Source organism: Sporobolomyces salmoneus (genome assembly GCF_050403485.1).
Source record: "Sporobolomyces salmoneus JCM6883 DNA, S_salmoneus_JCM6883_v1_ctg10, whole genome shotgun sequence".
Classification (NCBI taxonomy): Eukaryota; Fungi; Basidiomycota; class Microbotryomycetes; order Sporidiobolales; family Sporidiobolaceae; genus Sporobolomyces; species Sporobolomyces salmoneus.
The window spans coordinates 102,688-126,989 of NW_027481153.1; the positions used below are offsets into that span (position 1 = coordinate 102,688).

At 50.8% G+C, this 24,302-nt stretch overlaps 9 protein-coding genes across 9 annotated transcripts; 4 read left to right on the top strand and 5 right to left on the bottom strand.

Annotated features, from left to right (window-relative positions):
- Nucleotides 1-131: 131 nt before the first annotated feature.
- On the bottom strand, nt 132-2,111 carry JCM6883_005981 (wax synthase family protein; the record flags this gene model as incomplete). Its single annotated transcript, XM_076630436.1, has 3 exons — nt 132-547; nt 612-736; nt 805-2,111. 3 exons carry the CDS (start codon nt 2,109-2,111, stop codon nt 132-134), a joined length of 1,848 nt encoding a protein of 615 aa, XP_076489495.1.
- Nucleotides 2,112-2,713: 602 nt separating this feature from the next.
- On the top strand, nt 2,714-4,723 carry JCM6883_005982 (uncharacterized protein; the record flags this gene model as incomplete). Its single annotated transcript, XM_076630437.1, has 6 exons — nt 2,714-2,795; nt 2,872-3,738; nt 3,821-3,930; nt 4,002-4,079; nt 4,152-4,390; nt 4,453-4,723. The coding sequence occupies 6 exons, from the start codon at nt 2,714-2,716 to the stop codon at nt 4,721-4,723; spliced, it is 1,647 nt and encodes a 548-aa protein (XP_076489496.1).
- A 46-nt stretch (nt 4,724-4,769) lies between these two features.
- Nucleotides 4,770-7,225, bottom strand: DPB2 (DNA polymerase epsilon noncatalytic subunit; the record flags this gene model as incomplete). Its single annotated transcript, XM_076630438.1, has 11 exons — nt 4,770-4,791; nt 4,854-4,999; nt 5,081-5,191; nt 5,264-5,577; nt 5,646-5,868; nt 5,933-5,990; nt 6,064-6,188; nt 6,268-6,402; nt 6,471-6,621; nt 6,700-6,880; nt 6,958-7,225. 11 exons carry the CDS (start codon nt 7,223-7,225, stop codon nt 4,770-4,772), a joined length of 1,734 nt encoding a protein of 577 aa, XP_076489497.1.
- A 387-nt stretch (nt 7,226-7,612) lies between these two features.
- Nucleotides 7,613-9,088, top strand: YIF1 (protein transporter YIF1; the record flags this gene model as incomplete). The annotated part of the gene is made up of 4 exons (XM_076630439.1): nt 7,613-8,375; nt 8,436-8,649; nt 8,724-8,820; nt 8,906-9,088. The coding sequence occupies 4 exons, from the start codon at nt 7,613-7,615 to the stop codon at nt 9,086-9,088; spliced, it is 1,257 nt and encodes a 418-aa protein (XP_076489498.1).
- Nucleotides 9,089-9,327: 239 nt separating this feature from the next.
- Nucleotides 9,328-12,106, bottom strand: JCM6883_005985 (uncharacterized protein; the record flags this gene model as incomplete). Its single annotated transcript, XM_076630440.1, has 7 exons — nt 9,328-9,473; nt 9,551-9,634; nt 9,721-10,006; nt 10,078-10,546; nt 10,614-11,361; nt 11,431-11,929; nt 12,026-12,106. The coding sequence occupies 7 exons, from the start codon at nt 12,104-12,106 to the stop codon at nt 9,328-9,330; spliced, it is 2,313 nt and encodes a 770-aa protein (XP_076489499.1).
- Nucleotides 12,107-12,943: 837 nt separating this feature from the next.
- On the top strand, nt 12,944-14,012 carry VMA4 (H(+)-transporting V1 sector ATPase subunit E; the record flags this gene model as incomplete). The annotated part of the gene is made up of 6 exons (XM_076630441.1): nt 12,944-12,991; nt 13,079-13,242; nt 13,329-13,485; nt 13,550-13,707; nt 13,785-13,923; nt 14,001-14,012. The coding sequence occupies 6 exons, from the start codon at nt 12,944-12,946 to the stop codon at nt 14,010-14,012; spliced, it is 678 nt and encodes a 225-aa protein (XP_076489500.1).
- A 445-nt stretch (nt 14,013-14,457) lies between these two features.
- On the bottom strand, nt 14,458-16,829 carry JCM6883_005987 (uncharacterized protein; the record flags this gene model as incomplete). Its single annotated transcript, XM_076630442.1, has 10 exons — nt 14,458-14,630; nt 14,711-15,130; nt 15,202-15,276; nt 15,350-15,402; nt 15,469-15,670; nt 15,753-15,908; nt 15,974-16,081; nt 16,155-16,260; nt 16,350-16,535; nt 16,674-16,829. The coding sequence occupies 10 exons, from the start codon at nt 16,827-16,829 to the stop codon at nt 14,458-14,460; spliced, it is 1,635 nt and encodes a 544-aa protein (XP_076489501.1).
- A 255-nt stretch (nt 16,830-17,084) lies between these two features.
- On the top strand, nt 17,085-18,658 carry JCM6883_005988 (uncharacterized protein; the record flags this gene model as incomplete). The annotated part of the gene is made up of 3 exons (XM_076630443.1): nt 17,085-17,087; nt 17,149-18,504; nt 18,569-18,658. The coding sequence occupies 3 exons, from the start codon at nt 17,085-17,087 to the stop codon at nt 18,656-18,658; spliced, it is 1,449 nt and encodes a 482-aa protein (XP_076489502.1).
- A 125-nt stretch (nt 18,659-18,783) lies between these two features.
- Nucleotides 18,784-24,183, bottom strand: PDS5 (sister chromatid cohesion factor PDS5; the record flags this gene model as incomplete). Its single annotated transcript, XM_076630444.1, has 18 exons — nt 18,784-19,369; nt 19,437-19,483; nt 19,558-19,776; nt 19,850-19,964; nt 20,034-20,139; nt 20,215-20,401; nt 20,489-20,815; nt 20,886-21,050; nt 21,117-21,240; nt 21,305-21,666; nt 21,737-21,870; nt 21,962-22,037; nt 22,115-22,352; nt 22,423-22,515; nt 22,597-22,661; nt 22,734-22,882; nt 22,949-23,843; nt 23,902-24,183. 18 exons carry the CDS (start codon nt 24,181-24,183, stop codon nt 18,784-18,786), a joined length of 4,170 nt encoding a protein of 1,389 aa, XP_076489503.1.
- Nucleotides 24,184-24,302: the final 119 nt, after the last annotated feature.

The following is a 24,302-nucleotide window of genomic DNA, read 5'->3' on the forward strand; positions in this document are numbered from 1 at the left end:
GAATGCGAAACTATTTTTTACATGGATTAGTGAGGATAAGATAAGGATATATGAGTATTAACGATGCAAGTTAAGAGTATGACAACATATCAACAATCAACGAGTTCAGAGATATTAAGGTATTTCTAGTTCTAGACTGTCTTCATGAATAACGGAGCCGGACAAAGATGCGCAGTCGGAAGGACGTAACGAGGCCAAGTCCATTCTCCCCGATGTATCGGGGGCACTCCGTGCGCGAGTCCCAAAGCTAACCAACTCTTCCCGACTGCCCATGCTCCTAATCCCGCTACCCATGCCATCGTCCATATCCGGCCGTAAGCTCCTCCGATTCGTCGTTTCTTGCCTGACCCCGAAGTTGATAGGTAGAGAGACTCGAGAGCGATGGCGATAGGTTGCGCCAGGAAAAAAATAAACGTCCCGTGTCTTTCTCGGAAGGATAGTTCAGACCAAGGAGCTGGGGTCAGGGAAGACATGGGGATGTTCAAGGAGGCGGCCCAGAGTCGGTTCTCGAGAGACGGTTCCGAGTTCCAGCGAGCCGCAGCGAAGGCTGTGAAGAAAACAGCGTCAGTACGACCTTTGCGACAAGAGACCCAACTCGAGAGACGGCTCACCTTGGACGTGCATCCAAGCAGAGAGAAGGAATACGCAGTAAACTGCTAAGAACCTTCCAAGGGCTTTGGGTAGTCCGAGCTTGCGGGATAAGCGCATCACGGGGTTGAATCCGATCGCGGTAAACCTATATCCTTATATACAGGTTCAGTCGACCGCACCGACGTAAGCACTGATGAGGAACATTCTGCTTACGGAGCTTTGAACAACGCATGCCAGCGGAAACCCCAGAACGATGAAACTCCTCCTTCTCCCATCTTTCCGAACGGTGCGTCAAAGAGCGGTGGGTACTCACGACTGTCGAATGACCACCTCCACTTGACGTCGGTCGTGTATCGGTCTAAGAGCGAGTTGACGGCGAGAGAGGTGAGAACGATTCCTAGTGCGGCGCCGCTGTAACCGATGAGCATTTGGCAGTAGAGCGAGACTCCGACCGTGATGTAGGCGGTCGAGTTGACGAGATGAGTGACGAGGGATCTTGCGTGGGTCGATCCGAGTTGAGGGAATCGGGAGACGAGGAAAGGGGCGATTTGTTCATCGCGGTGAAGGACTTGATACGCCATACAAGCGGTACTGACGATTTGAGACCGTACGAATTGGACCGCTTGACCTCGAAGGAACTCCGAGACGGGAAGGCGACGAGCTTGAGCCCGATGGTGGGAGCGGTGTTTCGTTGGAGCGTTGCTTTGAGCAAAGGCGTAACCGTTACCTCGCATTGCCGAGAGGAAGTGACAAGCGTCGATGAGGACCCGCATCGGATGAAGATGTTGTTTGGTGGCGGTCGCTTTCGCTGCTTGGGAACGAACTTCGAGTTTCGCGAGAGTGGATTCTTGAGTATCGTGTAGAGGAGGGGGAGCCGCTGCCGTGATGGGATCGATGGGGGTAGGAGGAGGAGAAATGTGAGGAGTCGGGAGTTGCGAGGTCTGAGGAGTGGGAAGTTGTCCGAGCGCGAGGTTGCGAATCGAGAAAGGGGAATTCGTCCCCGAGCTCGAAGTCGAAGAGGGAGTCCGGGATTGAGAGTCTACTTCGAGGTTTTCAAGTCGAACTTTGAGCTTGTTTGCCGGAACTGCAGTCGAAATCCCTTCGTCCTGTTGAGCCTGCTTCTTTCCCTCTTCTGTCTCATCTTCCTCCTTCTCCTTGAATCCAACCCATGCGAGCTTCGTCTGACGATCCTTTTCCTCCATTAACCCCCATTCGAGCGCTTTCAGAATGAGATCGGGCCCGAATATCGATAAACGAAAGTTGAAAGGGACTGAGAATGGTATGGGGGAGAGCCTCCATCGGAAGGGGGCGATGGTAACGAAGACGAGGGTCGGGAGGAGCAAGAATCTTCGTCCAAAAGTCGAAACTCGGGCTGGGATCGACGGCTGGAGCAGGATGCAGAATAGGAGAAGAGCTGGCGCATAGCTGAATGCGTAGAGGGGAGGTAGACCGAAGGTCGGAGGCGTAGGAGTAGGGAGGAGGGAGGTAGGTAATGGCAGCTCCTTTAGAAAGTCGGTCATACGTTAGCTGTATTCGGCTGATCCTGGCGAAGCGAATTGAGCGAGAACGTCGTCTGCGAAGGAGTCAGAAGATCCCTCTCGTTGGCTGAAGCTAACGACGAGGAGGGGGAGATTTAGGTAAGCCTCAGTCTTGATCGGGGCGGACTGCGCGGGATCTCACCTTTAGCGGTAGGGATGTCTGCTGTCACTTTGAGGTATACACTTGTGCGAGTTCGAGTCGCGTGAGTCGTAGGAAGAGAGAGGAGGCTTAGTTCGCCGAAAAACGGAGGCCGACCGCAAGTTCTTTCCCATGACGTGTTTCGACGATTTTTGTGAGAGTCGCCTAGGCCTTCTGTATAGAGTAGAACACGATTGTAGCCATGCAGCGAGGCTTGCGAAAAAGCTGGTGGAAGAAGTCGAAAATTCGGGAACGATGACGGATTCATCTTCTTCTCTCGTTTACCAACCGACCAGTCACTCCGAGACAACTACGACGACCTCATAGTAGTCTGAGCAGTCCATAAATCACTACAACTCGATACACACGTCAGCCGAGCGACGAACCTCAAAGTTCTCTTCAATTTAGGTTGAACGATCAAGCCATCGATCAAAGCAAGGTTAGGATGGCAGAGCATGAGCAGCTAGAGTCAAAGGTAGGATCGATTGATCCTGGAGTCAAGCTCTTCGTCGCAATCGCTGCGAAAGGTACGTGCTCTCGAGTTTCACATTTCCTTCGCTCGAGCTCCAAAGTTTATCTCATCGCTCGTCTGTACGTGCATAGTGTCGACGCTACACGCACTCGCCGGTCGATACACGCAACACCTCACGATCGATGATCTGTCCCCTCCTTCGTCGACACCCGGAACTCCCGATTCGTCGTCTCCAACTTTCGAAACGGTCTCTCCAGCTGCCCTGCCGACCAACAAAGAACGGGACGTAGCTTCTGCGCAACGTGAACTCGATGCCGAACAGGAACGAGTGAAAGACCTCATGAAAGAGACAATCGCTCAAGCTACTCATTGGCTCGTTCTCGTTTGCAAGCATTTCGAAGTCGATCTGGCTACACTCCCTGAAAGTCCCGACTCCAACATGAAGCTACCGGAAGCGTTGGATGCTTCGACTCGGGAGGAGAAGGAACTCGATGAGGCCGAAAGGCGAAAACGGAGACAACAGGCAGAATTCGACGTCGTCTGGGAATTATGCTTGGTTTCTCTCGGTCTCGTCGGAACAGGGAAACAAGCTGGAGAGCCCGCCGCAAAGGCAGGAGACGCATCACAGGCAAGCATCTCCTCGAAAGTTGGAGGGATCTTTGGCGGCTCGAAACAGACTACGGAAACTTCATCGAAGGACACTCCGCCTCCTCTCAACTACACGGCACTCTCTCGCTCCCTCGTTGTCTGCGCGGCAGAGATTCTCGGTATCTCAGAGAAGACGGTACTCGACGTCGAACGAGCTATCGCTCAATTCCTCTACTTTCAACTTCAAGCTCAAGGCGGCGAGGAGAAAGCGAAGGAAGGTGGGACGATGGAATGGGACGAGGCGGCGCAAGACTATCGAGCGAAGCAGGCGAAGAAGGGAAACGCGCTCAAGTGGGCGGCGACGGGAGCCGGGTTCATCGCAGGAGGATTAGCGATCGGTTTGACGGGAGGTGAGTTGCGGAGGAGTTCTTCAAGGTGGAAAAGCTCTCGAGGGTTTCATCAAGACCAAACTCATTACGATGGGAGGAACAGAGCTCATCAAACGGACAGCTCTCGCCGCCGTGTATGCGGGAGTCGCCCTTCCCTTGACAATCTTCAATACGACGTCTCTCGCGCTAGATTCGGACTTTACAAGGTGCAAGGTGAGCTCAAGGGCTGCGACTCTCGCTCCACAGCACACCGCATGAACTCACCCGCATCGTGCCGACAACAGGACAAAGCAAAGAAAGCTGGAGTGTTACTAGCGGAGATTCTCGAGAAAGAAATCCAAGGGAAACGACCTGCCGTTCTCGCAAGTCAACTTTCTTGTCCCGTCCGCTCTCGCTCTCCTTTCTCATGCTGATGAGCTCGCACACATTCACAGGTCGGATACGGTCCCGGAGCTTCTCTCATCTTCTCATGTCTGCAAGAACTTCACCGCCGAAAACTTGGTCACCTCGTCTTCTCTGCCACGTTGATCTCTCTCCCTGAAGCTCCCTCCGCTCTCGCCTGGGCAAGTGCTCGCAGTGTCGTCGCTCACGAAGTCATCAACGTCTATTCGAAGAACGATTGGGTTTTGGCGATTGCCGCGAGGTTGTTCACTCTTTCGAATAAGATCGCTGGGTACGAACTTCTCCTGCTCTATCTCTCGCTCGGTTCGTACTGACTGAACAATCTCTGAACAGTCTAGGACCGGTCAATGTCGAAGGCATCACGAACGTCGACATCTCCGACATCCTCCAGGGTCATCTCGAAATCCGTTCGAAACTACCTCAAATCCTCGAACGAATCAAGAAACGAAACGAGCTCCCACCACGCCTGACGACCGAAGAGAAAGCGGATGCAGACGAATTGCAAGGACTGGAACAAGAGTTACAGGAGATGACGACGGTTGAAATGAGGGGGAAAGCTGGGAAAGGAGATTTCGAATTACCGCCGAATGGTAGCACACAATAGATTCAGAACGCCTCGATAGACTTGTTTAATAATCTTATGCAGATGCTTAGTATTCGTCCGGAAGCTCACTGTTGTCGAGAAGAGAGTTAGCGAAACAAAAACTTGTGACACAGCGAGAGAACTAGCTCACCTTTCTTCCATTCTTTCCTTCACTTCAGCCATATGAGGATGATAAGTACTCCAGGAAAACTTCTTCCTCATGAAACTACCCGGATTGAAGACCAAGCATTGCTCGTACACCAATTTGTACGGATCGAAAGAATCGGCGAGAACGAGCTAGATTACGAAGCTCGTACGTCGGTTCGTTGCCCGCTCAACAAGCAAGATTAGAAGCGCGTAGATGAGATCGAGACGCACCGTTGTTGGCATAGGATACAGCCTCAATGCGTGATCAAATTCCCAGAAAACTGGTCGAACTGGCAAAGGTAACGGTGCCAAATGAGCTTGATCGAGAATCGTTTGTACGAGCTAGAGAGCGAGCATGGAGATCAGCGCTCTTGCGAACGATCCATCTCGTCGGCAGGGAAGGGAATGACTCACAGCTTTCTTCAAATCGCCTCGTTTCACTCCTTCATCCCCATTGAACCTCACCGCGTTCCTCATCATTCTCGCCATCAAATCGTCCCGAAACACGACAATCTCCTGACTGAACCATCTCACTCGACACGGGTTCGTCCCGAGCGTGACGTTCGGGATCTTCGCGAGGAGAGGTTTCAGGAGCGATTCGGGAAGCGGAGGTCGAGGGAGGACGGAGGAGGACCAAGGGTCGGTGGGACCGGGGACGAGGAGGAATTGAGAATGAGCGAGGAGATCGGGGAAGGAGGAGAGGAGATTTGCTACTTGGGCGAAAAGATCTGAATTCCGCGAAAGATCGATTCGTCAATTGAACCGGCAAGGAAAGGGAAAGCGAGATGAGCGTTACCTGTGTACTCTCGGATGTTCTCCCCGTCGGCCAACCACGGTCTACTCCTGAAATTCCCGCACAGAATGAATAGTCGAGGAATTTCTTTCTCGTCCATTTCGTCGTAAACTCCCAACATGCTTCGTAACGCAGTCAAGATCTTTGGGTTGTCGAGGTGGAGATCCGACAGAAGGATGAATGATGTAGCATGTGCTGGAGATTGTTCAGCTTGAATCAGATCCGCCTAACGAGAATCGAGCAGAGTGAGCTTCGAGGTTGGAGAATTTTACGAGAGAGAATTAGCTCACTTCTTCTGCAGCTGATAAAGCTCCGACTCCGAGCAAGTCATGATGTCCGTGGATCTTCCTGCAACGAGAGAGTTTTGGAACCATCGTCAGGCCTGAAAAGCAGGAGGAAAAGGAGAGTTCTCTTCACGTACATCGCTTGATTCCGTCTCTCACTCGGAGGGTGACCCATCTCCGCCACTTTGAACACCGAATCATGAGTATAGTCTCCATCGATCAATACGAACGACCCTTCCGTGAACAATCCCGATTCAGGAGTCTGAACGGACATCGAAAACGGGTCAATTTTGCTCGAATGCTGCTGACGATGAGGCAATTATTGAAGGGACGAGACGTACAGCTTCCGACAAGTCAAGTTTAACTTTATCATCGAGATCTTCAAGGTAAAACTCCCCGTCTTCCATTCGAGTCAAGAGACCGAAAATGAGGAAATGACCACCTTGTCTTCCCAACAAGTTTTTGATCGTCGTGAGCTGTTACACTCATAGTCAGCATTGCATTATCCTCACATTCAAACGGATGTGGGAACGTCAGAACTGACCTTCATGTAGTCGTGTCTCTCGGGACCGACAACGGTCGGAGCTGAGAAATGTTCGTTTCGCAAAATGACTTGCTTGATGATATTGAATCGGTCCCTCAGATACTGCGCTTTCGACAGTGCTCCTGGTGCAAGAGTCGGCTTCGTTTTCGATCTATTGTTCCGAGGCAATAGCGCAAGCTTGATCAGAAAAGGAGCGAATTAGGGGAGAAAGAAATGAGGTCTGTGTTACTTTTCGAATCCCCCTCGATTATCGTCCCATCTCCACAAGGGCATATCGAAAGCGTTGATGAGTTTGAGATAGTTTGAAGGGTCGAGATCATCCCCGGTTCCATCATCTGGTTGATCCGCTGAAACCAATAATTTCTCATAAGTTTCCTCCAACAACTCTTCCGTGATCTTACTCGGTCCGTCTGTTTTTTCAACTCACACGATCTCATAGTCAGAACCTCGTCGTGTCAGGCTAGACGAACGAAAGTGAGGAGCTGACCTAACCCCGAACCTGATCCAACGACTCCCCTCACTAAATGTTCAAAACTATCACTAATCTCCTGTTCGTCCTCGATCCCGAAATGTTTCACGAACCTCTCGAGCCAATCGATACATCCTGGTGCGAGGTGGAGTCCGTATTTGACGAGAAAGATCTTGCGAGCGATCGAGGCGGGAGAAGCAGAGGATGAAGTCGAAGAAGAGGCGACGCGTTTCGAGGGTCTACCTTGAGTCGAGAGGACGCTGCTAGAGCGTTGAAAGGAGCTCATTGATGGCGTTGTTGAGAGCTCGAGCGAGGGAGTCGCGACTTGAGGACAACGAGTTGAACGAGAAGTTCGGGAGGAAGGGACGCGTCGAAGGTTTGAAACGGGGATCGCTTGATGGTTGGCGTGAGTCTGTGCTTGCTTGACCTGTGCTGCCAGCAATGACACGCGGCGAAGAGAGGATAGGGAGGAAGACTGACGAGCGAAACGAAACTTAACCTTGAACCGCTCTCATCTCGTATCGCCATCCACTCAATCAGCCTATACGATATCGAAGTAGCGCACTAGACTCAAGCCGCACACAACCCGGGACTCACGATCTGTTAGAATTTGAAGGGTTCCCCGTCATCGACTTTCATCACTTACTCTCTCTCTCTCCATCTCCCTTTTACGATGTACGGTCACTCTGCTCGTTCCCCACCACCTCTACAACATCCCCGTCCTCAACACCCCGTGCGACAAATCCCTTCTGCATCTCCTCCTCCTCCCGAAAGTTGGAACTCGTCGTCGGAATATCAACGATTCGCTTCTCCTCCCGTCAACTACCATCCTTCTGGATCTGCTACCCAGCAGTTGCATCCGAATCAACAACAACCGCAGTATGGGTACAATCAGCAGAGAGGAGGTACGACTCCGGACGCCTATATCCCTCAGAATCAGAATCAACACTCTTATGGCGGAGGATCGAATGAGAACGTTCAATGGATGACTCCGGATCAATCAGCTTACAACAACGTTCCGCAAACGATGCCGAAATCATCAGGAGGAGGAGGAGGAGGAGGTCCTCGAACGATGCAGCAACAGCAACAGCAACAAGGTGCTTCGAATGGATTCGCAAACTTTGGTCAATCAATGGGAATGGGTTCGATGATGAACGACGCGACGGCACAAATGGGGATGCAATTTGGTAGTCACGCTTTATCCGCCGGACAAGCTTACCTCGACAAGAATTTCACTCGTTTGCTCCCGCTCGCGCACTTGAAACATAGTTTCAACGTTTCGAATCGTTACGTCGTCAACAAGTTGAGGTTGTTGTTGTGGCCTTGGAGACATAGACCTTGGAGTAGAGGAGTCGTCAGGAGTGAAACGACCGGAGTTGCAGAGGGTTGGAAACCTCCGAGGGAAGATGTTAATTGTCCAGATTTGTATATTCCAGGTCAGTTCTCACCCCTTCTCACGACTGTCTCAAGGTATTGACACTCGTACTCGATGGTAGTCATGGCGTTGGTCACCTACGTTTTGATCTCTGCCGTCACAGCTGGAAAAGCTGGAACTTTCGACCCTTCAATGCTCGGTCAAACCGCTTCGAAAGCGTTCGGATTACTCCTCCTCGAATTCGTATGTATCAAGCTGGGTTGTTACTTGCTCGGGATCGGAGAGGAAGGGACAATGGTGGATTTACTCGCGTATGAAGGTTACAAATTCGTTGGGTTAGCTTTTCTATTCCACTTCTTTTTCCCTTTGAGCTTACGACTAATCCCACTCCTACTCTTCATTTTCGTAGAGTTATCGTCACGCTGCTGGCGGGTCTACTTGGAGTGACAGGCTGGTCGTATTGGGCTGTATTCACTTACGTAGTTCTCGCCAATTTCTTCTTCCAAGTAAATCAGTCTCTCTATCTCCTTCCTTTCCCTTCTTCCCCCACTGCGCACTGACTAATTCCTCCCGCGTCTTCCCTCGTGACAGCTCCGTTCACTTCGACATCTAATCCTCCCCGACCCTTCGGCATCACCACTCGATCATTCCGCTTCTTCCTCAAACATGCACTCGACGACCCCTTCGCACGGTCAGAGAGCGAGGAGGATTCAGTTCTTGTTCGTGATTGCGGCGGCTCAGGCCGGGTCGATGGGGTTCTTAGTTAACGTTTGAAAGCCAGGCGAATCGTCTGACGTAGCTGTTTGATCGATGAAAATTTCGTTACTTTCTCTTCTGCATTCGAAGCACACTTCGCTATGACTTGACTCTCTCCGCATCGCTATCGAAGGGCGTCGTCGACGAGAGTGAGTAAGAAATATGACAAGTTGACGGCAAAAACGCTAAAGTAATCTAAACACCCTTTCATTCTCCCTGTCTACCTAACACCATCGAGGAACGACCCCCCTCGACATCTACATGATCAAACATTTCCGATCCGGAATCCCCATCTCCTCCAACTCCTCCTTCGCGGCTTCTTTCGAATTACTCCGTTCCTTCTGTTTCACTTCGTGAGGGAACCATTTCACGAGGAATTGTTGTAATTCTCGATCGAGGTTCGCTGCATTTCGAACGCAGAGAGTCAGATTGAGACCTTGAGACGCTGGAAGTGAGAGAGGGGGATAGAGGAGAACTGACAGGCGTTGGCACGGAGAACGACGGAGGAACGACATTGTGGACAGTTGTCTTGTCCCCGTTTTTGCATCTTGACTAGGCAACGAACTGTTTCGTCGTCGAGGAGTCAGTCCATCAGCCGGAGGAGGAAGAGATCGGGGGAAGGGTCTGAGTTGCTTGGTGCTTGTGCTTACCGCAGAACTTGTGACCACACCCCAAACGAATCGGTTTAAACGCGACATCTCCACAAATACTACATTCGTAATCCTCCAATTGCGGAATGATCGGTAGGAGAGTCGAAGTGAAAGTCGACAAGAGGATGTGAGGTAACGAAGGGAAACCGGGGAGGGCCAGGACTCGTCTTTCGGGAGTACCGTTTGAAGAAACGACGAGTTCTGAAGAGAGATTCGTTGCGGCGGCGATGAATTTCGGGAAACCGAGTGAAGCCGTCAAAGCGGTTCGTTTATCGTGTTTCTTGAGCTGTTCGTTCGGTCGATGGTTTCTGACGATCAGTGGGAATTTTGTTCGTAGAGAGGAGAACGTGAACGAACGATTTTCCTTGCTGCCTCTTCGTTCGCGACTTGAAACTTCTTCAGATCCAACAACTCGACGTTGAGCGCAACGAACTTTTCGAGTGCGACCCTACTCTCCTTGTTCCTCATCCTCTTTGCCAATTTCCTCTTCGCGACTTGTTCGACGAACCAATCCAACTTCTTCTCGACTTCTTCGACGCTCCTCTCTCCTCGATCTCGCTCTCGATCAGATTCGAAGATCGCCGCTTCGACCCACAAGGAGAAGATCTCCCTCCAGATGTAGAGATCCGATTTCGGTCGATCTGGAGAAGAAACTTTCGAGACTTCTCGAGCGAGGAGGGAGACGGCTTCGCTGAATTGACGTTTCTGGGCGAGTTGGAGCGTCGCGAGGGAGTTGAGTGCAGAGGCGAGTAGGGTAAGGAATTCGGAATCGCTGTTGAGAGGGATGTAGACTTCTTTTCGATGTTGTCGAGGCCTTCTTCGGCGTCTAGACAAACAGAAATAGTACGAATCAGCGAGCGGTTCGATATACTCGATGCAGAAGAGTAACTCACTTTGCTCGCTTAAGGACACTTTCATCATCAGCTTGAGCTGCGTCTTCCGCTTCCTCCTCTTTCTTCTCCCTTCTCTTCTTCTCCTTGACGCTCTCCGCTCCGTCCCGATCTGTCACTTCCTGACTCCTCAATGTCGCATCGCTCCGACTTCTCGTCCTTGGTTTCCTTTCACCCTCCCTTTCCGCAATTTGCTCCTCTTTCCTCGTCAGATCACTCGCAACGACGACCACTTTCTCGCCTTCACTCTCCTCCCCAAGCTCATAGATCCCTTCTTCGTCGCTAACTCTTCCAACTCCATACATTCTTCTCAATAACCCATTCGCTCTCGGCCCAGCTCCTTCAAATTCAACCTCCTCCATTTCTCCCGGAGTAGAGTTCGTTTCCTCCGTAACGTCTCCACTTCCACCTTCTGGAGTCTTCGTCTTGTCCGCTTCGGATGATGAGTCCGGTAATTCGACGATTCGCGAACCTTCAGGCTCATCGGATTGAGCTCGATTCGGTCTATCTTGAGCCGATTCGTTCCCTTGACCTTGAGCGCTCCGTCTGCGTCTTCGAGAAGGTGGAGGCGGACCGACATGTCGTGCAAAGAGGAATCGAGAAGGGGAAGAAGGCTCTTCGAGGTCGGAAGTCGAAGAGGAGGGAGTTCGTAAGCCGGCATCTCCTTCGACGTCGGATGCGGAAGAATAGGAGGAGGAAGACGCTGAGGAGAAGACGAGATGGATTCGAGGTTCGGGGGCTTCCGAGGTGCCTGCGATCTCACAAGTTGAATCGTCAGTGTTGTATTTCGGAATGAAGATTCACGCAACCGAGAACTCACCAGCTAGTTCATAAGTAGCTCTCACTCTTCTCTTTCTCACATCCTTGCCTTTCCCTTTCCCTTTTCCCTTCGCTTTCCATCCGCCTGAAACTCCTTCATCCGTTTCTGAATCTTGTTGAACCGTCACGACCCCTTCTCCCAAAACGTTCTGTTCTTCTTCCTCATTGACCTCTTCTATCCTCGATTTCGTCGCTCCATCTTTCTCGTCCTCCTCTCCATCTTGATGACTCGTTCCAACTCCATTCTCGAACTTCGATCCATTCCTCCTTATAGTCGAATCAGATTCCCTTCTCCTCAACAGCGGCGGGGGCGATCTCATAGTCTCCTGTGACTGTGTATGTTGTCCAGTCGTTGCGGAAGAAGTCGAAGGAAGATCAGATGAGGTCGTGGTAGGTGAATTTCGTTTTTTCGCTGAATCTTGTAACAATTCTTTCAACACCTCTGAAGTTAACCCGAGGTCTTCCAATTCTGATGCGACTCGATTGATCACTTTCTTCAACTGTAGGATCATCCCATCTCGATCGAGTCAGCTCGGAAGGAGAGGAGAGGAGAGAGAGGAGAGAGAGGAGGAGATGGGGATGATGATGGAGCTCACCTTTCGGTACTCGATCGCTTGCTCCCTCCATTCTTCAGGTACATGCTCGAGTGATTCCAAATAGGTCTTGCCAAACTTCATCCCGTCTCGAGTCCGACCTGAAGTTGATCAAAGAGATTCGGACGAGAATAGATATCGCGCAGAGTCGCGATGAGCTGAACCTCTTCAGCGATGGGGAGCGAAGCTAGGCGAGCGTACAAGTCGGTGGTAGAGCTCGGCGTAGTCGTCAAGAGGCGAAGGAGGAGCACGATAGAGTGGAACGTTTCGCGTTGTGGTTCCCCGATCAGATTTCCATTTTGGGAGTCACTGGAAGTCTTTTTGCGCGACGATTGCCAGTATAATACAGTACATAAGCACATACAGCACAAGCGAGCAAGAAAACCTGCCAGCGGTAATGCGCTGGTAATGCGAAAAAATTGGCGGAAATTTAAGATGATTTTGGGGGCAAAAAGGAGATTAACATGCTTGACTTGCACTGTGTTACATTAAGGTACAGTATACTCAAAGTCACGAGCTATCGACCGTTCGAAATTATAGCGAGAGAGAGTTGTGGTCGTCGACGACCGAAACGCTTCATCTCATTCCACCGCCCTACATCATTCAACGTAAGTCAGACTGACGAACGACACCCAGCAGCAGCTCTACGCGATCCAGGTCAAGTCGTCGTCGGCAAGAGGAAGCGTTTCATCTCCTCCCTCTCCATCGTCATTTCAGTTCATCTCCACCATCTAGCGCTCTTATCTGCCGACTCTGAGAATTACATAAGATCTCACAGCTTTGTGAGCTGGCTGGAATTGATAGCAGGATCAGACAGATGGATGGGAGAGCTCGACACGAGCCCCCCCACAAACGACCCCTCTCTCCTCCCTTAAGAAACGTTCGATACTGACCTTTAGCACGTTGACCGTCGATATACAGATGCCTGGACTCACCGACGATGAAGTAGTTAGCGAAATGCGTAAAATGGTCAGCCCACAACGTCCTCCTCCTCTTCCTCTCCTCTTGCATCCCTTACTCACCCCGTCAACACTTTCCCTTGAATGGTACATGTAGACGGCGTTCATCAAACAAGAAGCGTTGGAGAAGGCACGCGAGATCAAAGTGAAAGCGGACGAAGAATTCGCGATCGAAAAGGGGAAAATCGTTCGTCAAGAGAGTAGTAACATTGATGCGAATTTAGAGAGGAAGAAGAAGCAAGCAGAGATTGAGAGGAAAATGTGAGTCACCTCCCCTCTCGCTCGAGGCTTCTCCTCTCGATCATGAGGGCAGCCTAGCTAATTTCTTCGGACGTGACTTTTTGCAGTGCGGTATCGAATCAGAACAACAAAGCTCGGTTACAACTCCTCGAGAAACGAGAGGAACTCCTCGAACAGGTATTCGATGAGGCGAAATCGAGGATTGGCGAAGTGACAAAGGATGAGAAGAAGTACCAAGCTCTTCTCAAAGATTTGATCCTCCAAGTAAAGTTTCCTTTCTCCCCGATCGGCGATTACAGCTTGTGCTCATACTTCGAGTGACGTTTAGGCACTCTACACGATGATGGAGAAGGACATTCAGGTCTCTGGTCGCCCGAAAGATCAATCTCTCTTGAAGAAAGCCGCCGATGAAGCAGCGAGCGAATTCGAAGACAAGATTGGGTTCAAGGTCAAGATCGAAGTCAATGAAGAACTAGGTGACAAATCGTGAGTCGCAACCCTCCTTCAGTTGAACATGTCACAGACCCGGAAACTGAGCGAGTTTTTGCGTTCCACGTTGCTAGGAACGGTGGTGTCTTGCTCAAGGGTTACGGTACCCGAATCGTTGTCAACAACACTCTCGACGAACGACTACGACTCTTGGAAGAACGCATGTTACCCGAAATCCGTGAATCATTGTTCGGAAAGAACGAGAACAGAAGGGTAAATAAAGTCTTTTCCCCGTTCTCGCTCAATCTCCCTGCATCCCTGCATCCCGCTGATCGTAATCGTCTCTCTAGTTCTACTCGTAACCCGGACGTCGGTTCAGCTGTTCTCTCTCTCTCTCTCTCTCGCTCGTTGTCCTCATCTCGTCATCCCCTTTTTCTGTCTTTTCTGTTTTCAACGTTGTTTTCCTCTTTGCCCGATTCTCGCTTTTGACTCTGTCCATTGTTATCCACTTTCATCAGTCTATCGTGCCGTCCAGTCCGACCCAAGTACGTCAAACTCGTAAAACTAGCAGCGGGCAGAGAGAATCGTCGGTTGCTCGAGGTCAAATTTTGACACAGCCGTTTTGCTTGCGATGATCTCGGCCAGCTTTCTCGTGTACTCCGGCGAGCGCGAACACAGATGTCAGGAATTGTATTCACACAGTTTACTCCAGGTGTAAGGTAGGGAAGTGAAGTATCAAAAACAGTCACAAAAAAACCGAACTACAGAGCACGCTTTTTGATTCGACCAGCAACGGGAACAACGAGTCTAGCAAACGGAATCGTGTCCAGTAGGACGAGTACCTTCTCCATGACTTGCCGCACGTTTCTCGGCACTGTTGTGAGGTTTCGCGAGGTGAGATCCTGGGTTCTTGACGTCATTCTTGTGTTCTTCCATCAAAGATTCGGTTACTTGCATGAGATCGACGACGAGACGCTCAACTACACGGCAACAACGGAGGAGTCAGTTCCTGAGTAGCGACTCGAAGAGAAGAGAAGAGAGGGAGAGAGAGAAGACGTACCCATATCTTCGTTAAACTTTTCCCTCATTACAACACGAAGTACTTCTTCATCCTGAGCGTTCGGGGGCAATTCATAATTCGGTACGATCCAATTGTTCTGTCTCAAGCCATGTTGAATCGCACTCTGTTTGATCCTCGGGAATTCCTTCTTGAACGATTCAGAGAATTTGAACGCGACGACGGGTAACGCAGGGACGTAATGTTCGATATCGTCGACGAGTCCGATCGAATGTTTCGCTTTCTCCGTGAGACTTTGTTCGCGAGCTTTGTGGATGTCGGAAACGACGGAGTAGTAATGACTGTTTTCGAGCGCGCGGGCAAAGAGTCGAGCGTTTTTCGCGTCGTGGAGTGAGATACGGCGGTAGCCATCGAAACCGAGGTGGAGGAAGTTGTAGTATTGGGCGAGGATAGGAGCGGCAGCTATCAGAAAGAAGGTGGAATCGTTAGGTTTTCGTCGTTTTGAGCTCGAGACGACAACGTTGGCAACGTACGACGAGAGAAGTTGATACTGTAACTGTATTCAACGCTACCGAGGTAGTGAAGTTCGAATACGAGTTCTTTCGGTACTGTGCACGGAAAAGACTCGCGTCAGAAGTCAGAACGGAACTGAAGAGAGACAAAACAGAACTTGAAACTGACAATGTTCCTTGTCGCGGAAAACGACCCATCCGACTCCGACGTACGCCTTTCCCCTGGATCGACAGATAATATCGTAAGCTTCCCGTAGATCACTGAGAAAGAAAGAGCTCCGAACTAACCATTTGTGTCCAGAAGTGTTGATCGAAACGACTCGCTTGATACGGAAATCCCACTTCATCGAAGGCGTAGCGAACGGAGCGAAGAGTGCACCCGAAGCTCCGTCAACATGGATCGGTACGTCAATTCCGCGAGTTTTCTCGAGTTCGTCGAGGAGATCTGCCATTTCTTGAACGTTTTCGTAGTGTCCAGTGTAGGTAGAGCCTATTCAAACGTCGAAAAGCAGCACGCTGAGTATAACCATGCTTATCGTACTGCGAGGAATATTTGGAAGCTGGGAACTTACCGAGGATAACGAAAACTCCGATAGTGTTCTCATCAACCATTTCGATCGCTCTCTTAGGATCCATACAGTAGTTCGTAGAAGCATCGACAGGAACCATTCGAGCTTCGACATCGAAGTACCTCGCGAATTTCTCGAGCGCGACTTGAGCGTTCGCACCTTAAGTAAGAAACCACAATTATCAGTAAGGAATGAGCGACGAATCGTCTGGTAGAGAGTCCTACCCATCACAATATTCGGCCCAGGTTCGTGAATCGATTTCCCAGCGGCTTTACGCTTCGCTTGCCAACGTTTCTTCATCGCGAGTCCACCGAGAGCGATCGCCTCGGAGCCTGTTCGGGTTGGAACGAGTCAGCGACGGCACAGCGAGCACGAAACGACACCGAGAGAGATGAAGACACTAACTTCCAGTCGTCGCGGTTCCTGTCGCATCTTCCTTGACCGAATCGGCGTGCCAGAGTTGTGCGAGCATCGAAACGCAGCGAGAGTGGAGGAGAGTCGTTGCTGGGTACTGAGAGCGCAAGGAACGAGCGAACGTTTTTGTGAGTGTTTGAGCTCGATTCTTCGTGAGTGGGTACAAGGAGAGATGATAGGACGTACCTCATCGGAATCGATCAAGTTCTTGGACATGTTGTCCACCATGATCTTCGTTCCGTAATCGTCCATATGAGTGTGGACGAAAGATGCGAGGTTGAGAGTTGGGTTTCCATCGAGCGATAATTCAGTCGTGACGGTTTCGTATGCTTCTTGCCCTGGAACTCCTTTCGAAGGGAAACTGTATTTGGGCTGAAAACGACAGAGGAATGGGGGAATCCGACGAAACCGGAGAGGGAGAGAGGAAGAAATTCGCAACGTCAGTCAGGAAACGAGGCGCAAACGCGGAAAGCAAAGAGCTCAAGAGGGAAGAGGGTACAGGTGACTCACGATAGGTTCAGTTCCATCATCTCGTTGTTGTCGGTTGCTCCTCGAGGGTTCGGCACGTTGCATCAAATCGTGAACAGATTTCGTTCCATGCTTTTTGGCATGTTCGCGGGACTCTTCGATGATACGGTCTGGGTTTACGTGTCGACTGAGAGACATGGTTGTGATGGGAGCGAAAGAGAGAGGGAGTAAAAGAGCGAAAAGTTGAATCATGACGCTCTCTCGATTCAATCTCGCTAAATTCGGCCAGCAAAGGTTATACTTAGCTCTACCTGTGCCGCTCCCCCGACTGCGAGTCGACTTAACAATCTCCAACAATCTCGTTCAACGCCCGCAGTCTTCTCCGAGATCTCTTGATCTAAAACTCGATTACTCTTCCCCACGTGCACTCGGAATCGCTTGAACTCGACTAGAATGGTGAGTGAACATCTCTCTCTACCTCCTTGAACCATACTAGCTAATCCTCCGTCCCTCACAGGCTCGTGCGAATCTGATCAAGAGAATCGATGCCGCATTCGACAAAGCTACGGGATACGAAGGAGGACAAGAACAGACTGAAGTACTATCACCTGAGGAACGTAGGAGGAGAAGGAAAGGGAAAGCGAGAATGATCATTCCGGACGACGATGAAGAAGACGAGGAAGAGGTCGAAATGCAAGCGATTACGAGCATCGAGCCCCAAGTCGGGACCAGTAGCGTTGGAGGAGGATTCTTACTCGATCCGATAGACGCATCGGAGCAGTCAGGAGGAGGAGCAGGAGGGTTCATGCAAGACGATTCTTCGATGAATCAACCTTTCCCAGACGACGGTCAAGGAGGAACGACGACAGCCGCATTCGGGGGAGGATTTATGCCGATGGAGACAGACGTTACAGACAGCGCGACGCACACAGGAGGAGGAGGAGGAGGATTCTTTCCTGAGGAACAACCTTTCGCGAATTTCTCTGCCGGCGCTCCAAATGCTCTCCCATCGGGTTCAGGAGGAGGAGGATTCTTCCCCTCTACAACATTGACTGACGGCTACGATCCTCAACCCTTCGATCCTACCGTCTCTGGAGGTTTCCTCCCTCAACTTCCTGACGTCGATTTTGGCGGAATCGACTCACTTACTCTCCCAACTCCACCTCGACCAACTCGTATCCCTCTCTCTCGCGTATCTCGTGCGTTGCGCGACTTGGGAGTACCTCGTGGGTCCGAGAGAGAAGTGTTGGAGATGTTTGAGGAGGTTGCGAGTGACGATGAAAATGCGGAAGGAGGGAAAAGCGTTAGGAGGGAAAGGTTCATTGAAGCTCTCGAAGTCTTACTCGATGAACAGGAGGAGGAAGGAGGATCGGAGGGTGGAGACGAGTACAACAATGAGGACGGAGAAAATGGAGAAGGAGAGGAAGAGGGGGCCCGTTCGCCGCCGAGTCGACGACGTTCCACTAGAAACACAAGACGTTCGACTAGAGCGAATCTGATACAAGATTCAGAGGAGGAGGAGGAGGAAGCAGCAGATCAGGAGCTGAAGGAAACTGATTTTGCCGAATTCTCGAGCGAGTCGGAGGAATCAGCCGATCCTTCATCGGAAGACGATGGAGATCTCGACAATACGAAATCAGGCAAGGCGAAAGCTCGGAAAGGCAACACGTCAACGAAGGGCAAGAGCAAGAAACTCAAATACGATCCTCATTCGAAAATCTCGAAGGACAAGATCGCCGCCGCCTCGGACACGTTTGACCTCTTCTTCGAAAGCAGTCCACAACTCTCGTTACCACAGGATGCTCGCAAGATCGGATTGGCAGAGTTGCAACGAGCGTGTCGAGTCCTGAAGGAGAAATTCACAGAGGATGATGTAAATCTCGGGTCTTTTCCTCCTTCGTTCGAGCCTGCATCTCTGACGCTCTTTAATCTGACAGCTCACAGAGATGCTCGAGTTTGCTGCGGAAGGAACTGGTCTCGTTGATTTAGAAGGTTTCGCTCGGATTCTAGTTGAAACGAGATTGTAACGAAAGACTCTTTTTCACTTTTCCAACGAAGTCTAAACCGGCAGACAGCACAGAAGGAACGATATTAGACTACAAAAACAGTAAACAGCGAGTAAATAAAGCAAAACCGAGCTAGAGCTTTTGGATCAAGTACTTTCTTCTCCTTCCTCTGCTTCGCCCTGCGTATCAGAATCTTCGACGTCGCTCACTTGTTCCAAATCAGCCTTCTTCTTGATCGCACGAGGTTGAGTCAATCCTCGAACAGCTCGTCGGGTATCAGGCTCCTTCGTCTTCTTCTTCGACTTTGACGGAGGAGTTTTCGATTTGGTGGATTTCGAGACGACCTTTTTCGCTTTCGTTTGCTTCTTTGGCGTTTCGACCTCCTCGTCGACACTCATCGCATCTTCCCGAGATGATGACGCTCCTTCATCTTCCTCCTCTTCCTCATCCTCCTCGTCCACTTCTTTCATACTTTTCCTGCCTGCTCTTCCTCTCAATCCTTTCCTCGTCGGTTCCTTCGCTGCGACCTTCTTGACCGATTTCTTCTTCGTGACGACTTTTCCTTTCGCGCTGGTCTCCGATTTCTCGCCTGCGTCGCTCGCTCCCTCCTCCTCCTCTTCGGAAGGTTCCTCTTCTCCTTCAGATTGACTCGAATCCCATTCTTGTCCAGATTTGCGTTTCTTCGCAGTCGATTTCTTCACTCCGGCCTTTGAAACTCGTTTCTTCTTCGGACTGTACCACGGTGGATCATCGTCAGTTCGCGAATGGAACGGGAGAACGGGAAAGAGAGAAAACGAACCTTTGTTTCTCACTCGTAACTGCTTTTCGTTTGCGTGGTGCTCCAACCTGTCACATCAGCAACAAATGATGCGTCAGGAATCAAGTCACAGGCTTGAGCAGCAGCGAAATGTTCGACGTACCTTCTTCTCCTTCACATCGAGTTCTTTCAAGATTTCCTCCGAAAGGTAAACAGTCTGACCGATCTCTCTCGCCTTTGCGGAATCCGCGATGCTCTTGAACGTATCTCCCGGTAACTTGATCGCGAGGTGACTCTTGGGTAGAGTCGTGAGAGGCCAGTTGTGTCGTTCGGCGAAAGCTTTGATCAGGTGTTGAGCGAGTTCAGACAGTGTGTAGAGGTTCTGTTGATGCAGACAAGAGAGCGTTAGCATTGAGAGCGAGAATGCTCAGCATGAGAGGAGGGAAGACACGCACGTTGTCGAATTCGGAGGATTCTTTGTCTCGAGCTCCTTTGACGAGTTGAGCGAGATGGTACAGGAGTGAGATGTTCTCGTTCGTGGCGATACAATCGAGGTAGAGATCGAAGTATCTGGTCCACGTCAATGAGGAATCAGCAGGCGAGTTCGGAGAGAACATTCAGTCATTTCGCAGAACTCACTTGGCCATCAAACGGTATTCTTCGATCGAGTGTTCTCCTTCGAAATCGGGATGATGAGCGAGAAGCGACAACAATCGAACGAATGGTAGTTCCCAAGTCGCTTGACCTTGACAACGGTACAGAGAAATTAGCTTTCAGTCTCACTCCTGTTCGAACGCGGGACAGTCGAGGAAAGACTCACGATCAGGGCGACGACTATACGTCTTGATGAAGTGAACGACTTGCAATCGGAGGTCCTCTTCGGGTTCGTGAGCGATCAGGAAGAGAGACATGTGGAAGTGAGGGAAAGCGGCTTTGTGGAGTCGACCGGCGCGTAGGTATTGAAGCAGCTTTTGGAGGTAGCCATCTCGAACTTCGAAGCATGTATCCTATGTGGCGAGAGTGAGGTCAGAGCGCGTCAGTGTCCAGGTCTCGCTCGTCGATCGCAGAAAAGAGGATCATCGAGCAAAACGAACCTGAGCGGTTCTCGACAAGAGAGCGAAATGCTCGAAAGTGCTTTTGACAAAGACTGGATCTTTCGTCGTCAAGAGTTTGAGAACGCCTAGAGTCGCAGCGAGACGAATTCGAGACGAAACGACCGTTTCTTCCTCGTCCACTCGGCGACCGCTCTCGACGTAATGCCACAACATCTTCATGACGGGTTCGGCGACCGTGGGCGATGATTCGGTGTTTGCGAAGGGGATGCATCGATTCGTCAAGACTTTGAGGGCGAGTAGTCGAGCGGAAGTCAAAGGATGAAGGTCGGAATCTTCTATCCAGGTCGCGCCTTCCTCCTTCGACATCTGTGCGGATCGGAAGAGAGTCCCTCAGCCTGTGCGGTGAATGAACGACGCTACGAAAGTCCGGGCTTACCTCGGCCGCTCGAGTGTCTCTTCTCAGAACCTTCACGCATTCCGACGAAATCTGCTCACTCTTTGTTTCGAAACTGTCTTGTCCATACATTGAGATTCGAGCCAGCGAAGCCAAGTGAGGCACGAGATCCTCCGGCAAATCCTCGGGAAGGGCGTCCGCGAGAAACTGTGTAAAGAACAATTGAGCGTCAGAAGCTGGGAAGAATGGAATCCTGACACGAGGGAGACTCACCTCGACAAGATCGTCTGCGGTTCCGGTCCTCGTTCGATCCAATGCGATGAGAGTAGCAGCGTATTTGGCATGATCGACGGTTTTCGCTTCTTTCGCCAAACTGACAGCTCTTTTCGACAGTTTCCTGTAACAGCACCACGGGTTCAACGATCGCTAGCTTCGAAAGGCAAGTCCAGTGGCCCACTTACGAATCGACAGCGAACGATCCATCGACGACTTTCAGTTTCGCGAGAGCGTGAAGAGCCGTCCCAATCGCTGATTCCGAACTATCGGGGTTTGCATCCTTCTCAGTCGCCATGACGATCTTTGTGAGCTCGGCAACGTGTGACTTGTAGAGGATCGGTCTTGTCTTCGAGACGAATTCGAGAGTGCGACGAGCCGAAGCCGACAAGTCTTCAGTTTCGGTCGAAGCGGCGGTAGGGACGAGTCGTTTGAGAAGCTGAGGGATCGAAGAGCGGTTGATGGTCGTGTAGCAGGAGAGTCGAATGAAGGAGGAGAATGTAGAAGCGACAGAGTCGCTCATCTTTTCGAGTCGTCGCATCAAGTCTTTCTGTAGATTTCGAGCAGCAACTGCGTCAGTATCGATCCCGCTGCGACAGGATGCGAGAGACAAAGCGTACGTGGTTCTTGATGTAAGTTTTCAGATCCGTCTGAGGGTCGAGCAGAACTTTGAGCTCTCGATAGAGCTGCGCTTGGTTCTGTTTCGCGAACGTTTTGAGATCCGCTTGAGCTTTGATCGGGTCCGGCATCTTGCCTGGGGTTGATGGAACGAGGAGAGAAGCGATAACAATGAGTTAACAACAACGGTTCAAACCCTGAGAAGACGTTCAGACGACAGGACTCACTTGCGATCGTTTTGATCGTTTTGTTGAGGAACTCCTTGATTCCAGCTTCCTTTTCCTTGTCGTCGATGATACCTCCCTGTGAATGAGAGACACAGACAACAAAAGAGGTCAGTTAGTATGTCTCGCATTTTGTCGATCTTGTTCAATCCTCACGTTGTTAACTTCGCAAACCTCGATGTAAGCGTTCCACACCGCTCCAGACCTGCCTTCCTGCAGCCTCGTCAAATGCATCAAAGCTTTTCGCAATGACGGAGGACCTTCGAGCAATCGTTCGACTTGGAGGAACCTGTCGACCCACGCCGGGATATCTTCGGAGAGAGTGGATTCGGAAGATGGGAGAGGGAGAATGAATTCGGAGAAGGTTTGATCGACGAGAGCGACTTGAGTAGCGCTATGAGGAGAAAAGAGTGTCAGTAAGAACTCTGCGCGTTCGGATCGACATCGCTGGAGACGATACTGACGTTGAGCCACTCCCGTCTGTGAACGTGATACCATCGAGAAGTGCGCCGGGGATCCAGCCGAACTGCTGACAAGCTTGTTCTTCCCGAGCTTCTCTGCGAGTTCCGTTCGAAACAGCGGATCAATAGCCGCTCTCGCGCGGGCGAGAGAAGCGCTGCAGAGAGAAAGGAACTCACAATTCGGTATAGGCAAGATTGAACAGTCTCCCTAGAGAGCGGTAAGCGATTTGTCGCACTTTTTCCTGTTTTCGTTTTTGGTGTTCAACTTTGATTAGCTCGCTGTAGAGAGACGGAGCGCTCGAAGGGAGACGTACCTTGCGATCGACTGTCTTATCTCCGAGCGCTTTCAGCATTTCACTCGAAACGTGATGACAAGCCGTCTCGTAATCCATCGCTTCGAAAACCTGACAAGCCGCGATCCTGACCTTCTCGTCCGTATCCCCTAAGAGTTTGTTGAGAACAGCTGTATGTGACAGATATCAGCTCGCCGTTCTGGAAGACTTTCGAACGACTAGCCGAAACGACTCACCTTCGATATCCGATCCCAACTCTGCATGTCGCACCCAAATCTTTCTCAAACATCCCGCAACCGCGATCCTGACCGTCGGAGTGACATCAAACATCCGTTTCGTCCATTCTTTCCACACGAGCGGGAAACTCGCCGCGAGATCTCCCGCTCCCCGTTGGTTCGCAAACATGTCTCCTAGACAAGTCGTCGCCAATCGTCGATACTTTGGTGAAGCGGTCGAAGTGAGTTCGGACGAGAGGAGGGGAATAACGTTGAGGAGGAGGGAAGGGACGTGTCGATTGAGGTTTTCGATCATTTCGTGAGCGGCGACGAGTGCTTGAGGTACATCTTCGTCGTCTCCAGTCGAAGTTCCTTTGCCCTTTCCTTTCGCACTCGCTTTTCCCTTCGCACCTTTCTTCTTACGTCGAGCTCGTTCCTCCTCACTGTCTTCCGATTCTTCGTCCGATTCGTCCGAATCTTCCTTTCCTTCAATCGCAGCTTGAATCACTTCAGCAAAGTATTGCGACACGTAACGTTGTAACTTGTCACTCGAACCTCTACATACTTCAACGGCGAGATCGAACGCGGCAGGTCGAGATCTTTGAATTTTCGGTTGAAAGAAACTGACGAGGATTTCGACGACTCGATGATGGAGGGAAGGAAGTTCTTCGATCAAAGAGAGGAGGATGTCGGATAACGCGATTTCGACGTTCCTTGGGGAGCTAGACCCGATCGAATTGAAACATTCTTCAAAGATTTGTTCGACGAGTTTTTCGGAACCCGATTCGAGATCGCAAACGAGGACGACGGATTTGACGGTCGCGAGGGAATCGACGATGTAGTAGTACTCTGATTGATGAGGATCTTTTGGGTCTCCTACTTTCTTGAACTGGCGAACGAGGAACTCGAACAAACTCTGCAGAAAAACGAATTGAGCGAAAGGATCGGGATGGCCTCGAAAAGGGGGAACTCACTTGTAGTTGAGCTTGAGTGTAAGGTGCTTCAGGAGCGTACAACCTGAGAACATCGACCAAACAGCAACCCGTGAACGCTTTGACTGCCTTGTCTTTATGAAGGAGGAGGGAAGGGTGAACGAGTTCGCGCGCGACCTTGTCGAGGGAGGAAGGGTCGATCAGGTCTTGATCAAAGTCTCGTAGTTCATCGTGTAAGGCCTTGAGTCGTTTCGTTAACTCTGAATTCGACGCGACTTTGAGGAGTGGTTGTTTGAACTTGAGGGACTGCGACTGGGCCGCCATCCGAGCGCCTATCGAGGATCGAGTTGAGGCGAGTCGGTGGGTCTCTGGTGGTAGGCGAGTGAGTCGAGTTGGAGAGAGAGAGCTCTTCGATTCGCGACTGAACGCGATTCTGTCTCTCC